Here is a 3308-nt window from a genome sequence, read left to right as displayed (position 1 = left end):
CTGAATAAGGCAAGGGCTTTCTAGCTACATAAAGCAAAATAGAAAACAGTGGTGTTTATGCAAGAAGTCCAAGGGGTATCAATGTTAAGTTTTTGTTAATAGGGCAGATGGGACATGAAAATAGATCACACTGGAGATTTAGGGTGTGTACAGAAGTTTTACAGTGCTGTAATTTAGAGCACTTTTTATAACTTTATAAAGCTATAATGCTCTTAAACACAATATAAGTATAGTGTTTGGGGGGGGGGGAAGGGCAGGCTGTGAGCCTCCCTGCAATTTCCAGATTCGGAAGCAGAGGATGCTCCACAGACTCCTAAGGCTTCTCCACTGGTCAAAAGTTATGTAAAGCCCTGTAGGTTGCTGAAGTTCTATAAGTTACAGCACTTCAAGTTTAATATCTAAGTCAACAAGGGTTAATGTAAAGCACTGTACCCATTTTGAAAGTGCTGTAAAGCCATACACGTCTGTTAAGTCATGGCAATAAAACGCTTTAAATGGCAAGAAAAAACAGCTCCTGTGCCCATGCCTACCGGAAGAAACTGGCTCATGGCCAGCTCTAAAGGCAGAGATACAAAGTTTGAGTAAGCACAGCAAAGGGAGGCGAGTGCAGAGCTTGAGAGACAAAGGGAACCACAGCAGCAAGCTGGGAAGTTATTGTAGGAGTGCCAGCGGGCAAGTGTGAGGCAAGGGCTACCTCTGGGAAAGGAGATGGCAGCAAACAACAAGGGCACACACTGCAAGCTACTGAACTGCAGAGAGGCAGCCCCGGGCTCCACTGACTTCCAGGGCTAGGGCCAGGGGCGCCCTTCTCAGCGTCAACAATACCCACGTCGCTCAGGTCGAAAGGATCAAACGCTTCACATCATTTAGGAGAAAGGCGAGAATCGCGCGGGTCCGGGCCGGCATCGCCCTCCCGACGACCGCAGAGCACCTGGACTCGAAGCTCCGCGAAGCCGGAATACGAGTCGCGGCGGGGAAGGCCCGGGCTGGGGCGCAAAGGGACTGCGCGAGCAAGCAGGCGGAGGCGGCGCAGTGGAGCTGTCTGACGGGCCCGGTCTCCCTGCGCCTTCCCGGCTGGGGCTGGGGCTGGGGCTGCCCCAGCCCCGCTTCCTGCACACCCTCACCTGCTCCTCAGACTCCGCTTGGCGCTGACAACCTTTCGCGCCTTTTCCCCCACTCGGAGCCTGCCCCCCACAGCCGCCAATCACACGGCGGAGTCGCAGTCACATGTCGACAACAGCTCTCGTATTGGCTCTTGCGTCCGCGCAGCGCCCCGCACCCGGAAACTAGGGCACTGATTGACTCTATTGGCTCAGCCGCTGCCTGTGGCCCTTCGCCCTGGGGGGTGTTTGTTACGTCACATGGAATGAGGGGCAGAATAGCTTGTTGTCAGGAGGGAAAGGGGCGTTCAAGGGACCAGGCCTAAGTGGGAGGTACATGCGGGTTATGACTCCGCCGGCGCGGGGCAGAAGTTGCGACTCTAGTTGAGCAACTGTGGGTTCGGAGCCGGTGGGGGGGAGAGGCGCGGGGCATGCCGGAACATGTAGTCCCGCCCGGGGGTCGCTCTGCCCGGCCCTAGTTTCCTCTCTTCTGTTTATTGTTTTGGTCTCGGGCTCTGCGCTCCGCCCCCTTCGCTGCGGCCAACCAGCAGGCAGAAGGGAAGGATTGGCAGTCACTCTGACCAATCGGCTCGCGGCAACGGCGAGGGGCTGGGTGAGGTCAATCCGCCATGTTAGGATCGCCATAACCGAGCGGAGGAGTCGAGGGCGCGTCCGGCCACGGAGTATCCGCGGGCGGTGAGAGCGAGCTTGTGGGCCCGGGCAGGCGGCGCCGAGGGGATGAGCGCGCCCCTGGGGCGGCGCTGGCGGCGAGCTCCCTCCGAGTTGAAGCAGGGTGGGAGGCTCCGGCCGAGCGCGGCTGCGGAGCGCGTTAGGCCCCGCGGAGGTTCCGGGTTGGTCCTGGCCGCTGGGTGCTTGGTGTTGGTCTCGATCCCGGCCGCTGGGTGCTTGGCCTTGGCCTCGGTCCCGGCTTGCCAGGCCCGCGGAAGCGGGGAAGCCCCGTCACTCCCGGCCCCGTAGGTGTAGACAGCCTTGCGGGTGCTTCTTGCCCGACGCGTCGGCCCAGCCGGCAAGAAAGCGGCCGGCACTGTGAGGCCGAGGAGGGCTGGGGCTGGGGCCGGGGCCCTGCTGCTGGCTCCTCGTCCATCTTGCCCTGCATGACTCATAGCTCGGGAATTGCTGCCTGTCACCTGGCCGCAGGTGGTAGTGCAGCACCTAATGGCCGGGCTGACAGAGTCTCCACTCAGCCCCGCTTTGTTCAACAAGTTTCTGGTTCAAGCTGCAAATATTTAAAGCAAACTCTGGCTCTTAAGGATCATGCATTTGCGCTCCCTGCAGAGCTTGTTCTGCCATGTTCTGACTGGTTTGTGAGTGACAGACGTTCTGCTTTGACAGCCCCACAGGATGGAGCCCCAGGTAAACCTCAGCGTGAGCTTTAAAGGAGAGACCCAGAGCTTCCTGGTTTCAGATTCATCAAACACTACATGGGCAGATGTGGAGGCCATGGTGAGTGGAGCTGCTTGCAGGGGCAGGTTTTCTAGATGCGCATTCACTATTGCTGTGTCGCAAGACAGTGCTTTGCTTCTGACTTGTAAACAAAATGGCAGCTAGAGACCTGGCAGAGAGGAGCATTTTGTGTCAAGACCACTTTGCAGGATGTTTTTTGGTAAATCCTTGGAGGAAAGCTGCTTGTACTGTTCTGATGTCATTTATTGAACAAATTTAGTAGGGAACAACTTGCTTCTTGGATGCCGATGATATGAAAGTCCATTTTCATTGCATTTCCAGCTCTACTTATTTGTTTCCTGCTAGATCCACAGTAGCCAAAACCTGACCCCTGTGTAACAATTTCTAAAGACAAGTCGAAAATTTTACCAGTTGCCTGAAATAGGCAAGCCTTTTCATGCTTAGATTTATATAGGTATCTGCGCCTTGGAAACTGTTCTGCAGGGAAACACCTGGCTTTGCTTACAGTTCAGTTCCAGCAATTAGCAGCTAGAGAATGGCTACACTGAAGCGTTTTCTTGAATCTGAAACGCTTGAAGATGTCGCTTAGTAATGGAGTGAAATACTTTGGGTCTTTTGATACTTGTGTTACTTCAGCCTTTGGCAACCCAAGAAAGGTAGGTATGTGAAATAAAGGCTGGTAACATGAGTGTATTGTTTCCTGATTGTCTGTTTGTTTAAAGGTTTCTGTGCTTAAGAGCATTGGTTTCAAGTCTCTCCTTATTGTGGTGTATTTACATAATG

At 54.7% G+C, this 3308-nt stretch overlaps 2 protein-coding genes across 7 annotated transcripts in view; one reads left to right on the top strand and one right to left on the bottom strand.

The window, feature by feature from the left end:
* BRCA1 (BRCA1, DNA repair associated) overlaps positions 1–1181 on the bottom strand; it is a 65434-nt gene extending 64253 nt beyond the window's left edge. For 3 of the 4 annotated variants that reach the window (XM_019505365.1, XM_019505389.1, XM_019505381.1), the window contains exon 1: positions 1125–1181. The gene's annotated coding sequence lies outside the window, so the exon portion shown is untranslated. Of the gene's footprint in view, positions 1–931; positions 1029–1124 lie in introns of those variants that run through there. The other variant, XM_019505372.1, reaches the window with a different exon arrangement.
* Positions 1182–1395: 214 nt separating this feature from the next.
* The window catches only part of NBR1 (NBR1, autophagy cargo receptor), a 58793-nt gene continuing 56880 nt past the window's right edge, over positions 1396–3308 (top strand). For 2 of the 3 annotated variants that reach the window (XM_019505424.1, XM_019505410.1), the window contains exons 1-2: positions 1396–1796; positions 2454–2564. In XM_019505424.1, coding sequence (XP_019360969.1) covers positions 2463–2564 — 102 coding nt within the window. In that variant the 5' untranslated portion in view covers positions 1396–1796; positions 2454–2462. Of the gene's footprint in view, positions 1797–2452; positions 2565–3308 lie in introns of all 3 variants that reach the window. The other variant, XM_019505417.1, reaches the window with a different exon arrangement.

Source organism: Gavialis gangeticus, unplaced genomic scaffold, assembly GCF_001723915.1.
Source record: "Gavialis gangeticus isolate Ggan-Ray unplaced genomic scaffold, GavGan_comp1, whole genome shotgun sequence".
NCBI lineage: Eukaryota > Metazoa > Chordata > Crocodylia > Gavialidae > Gavialis > Gavialis gangeticus.
Note: the sequence above shows the minus strand (reverse complement) of the source record. Positions and strands in the feature narration are given on the sequence as shown.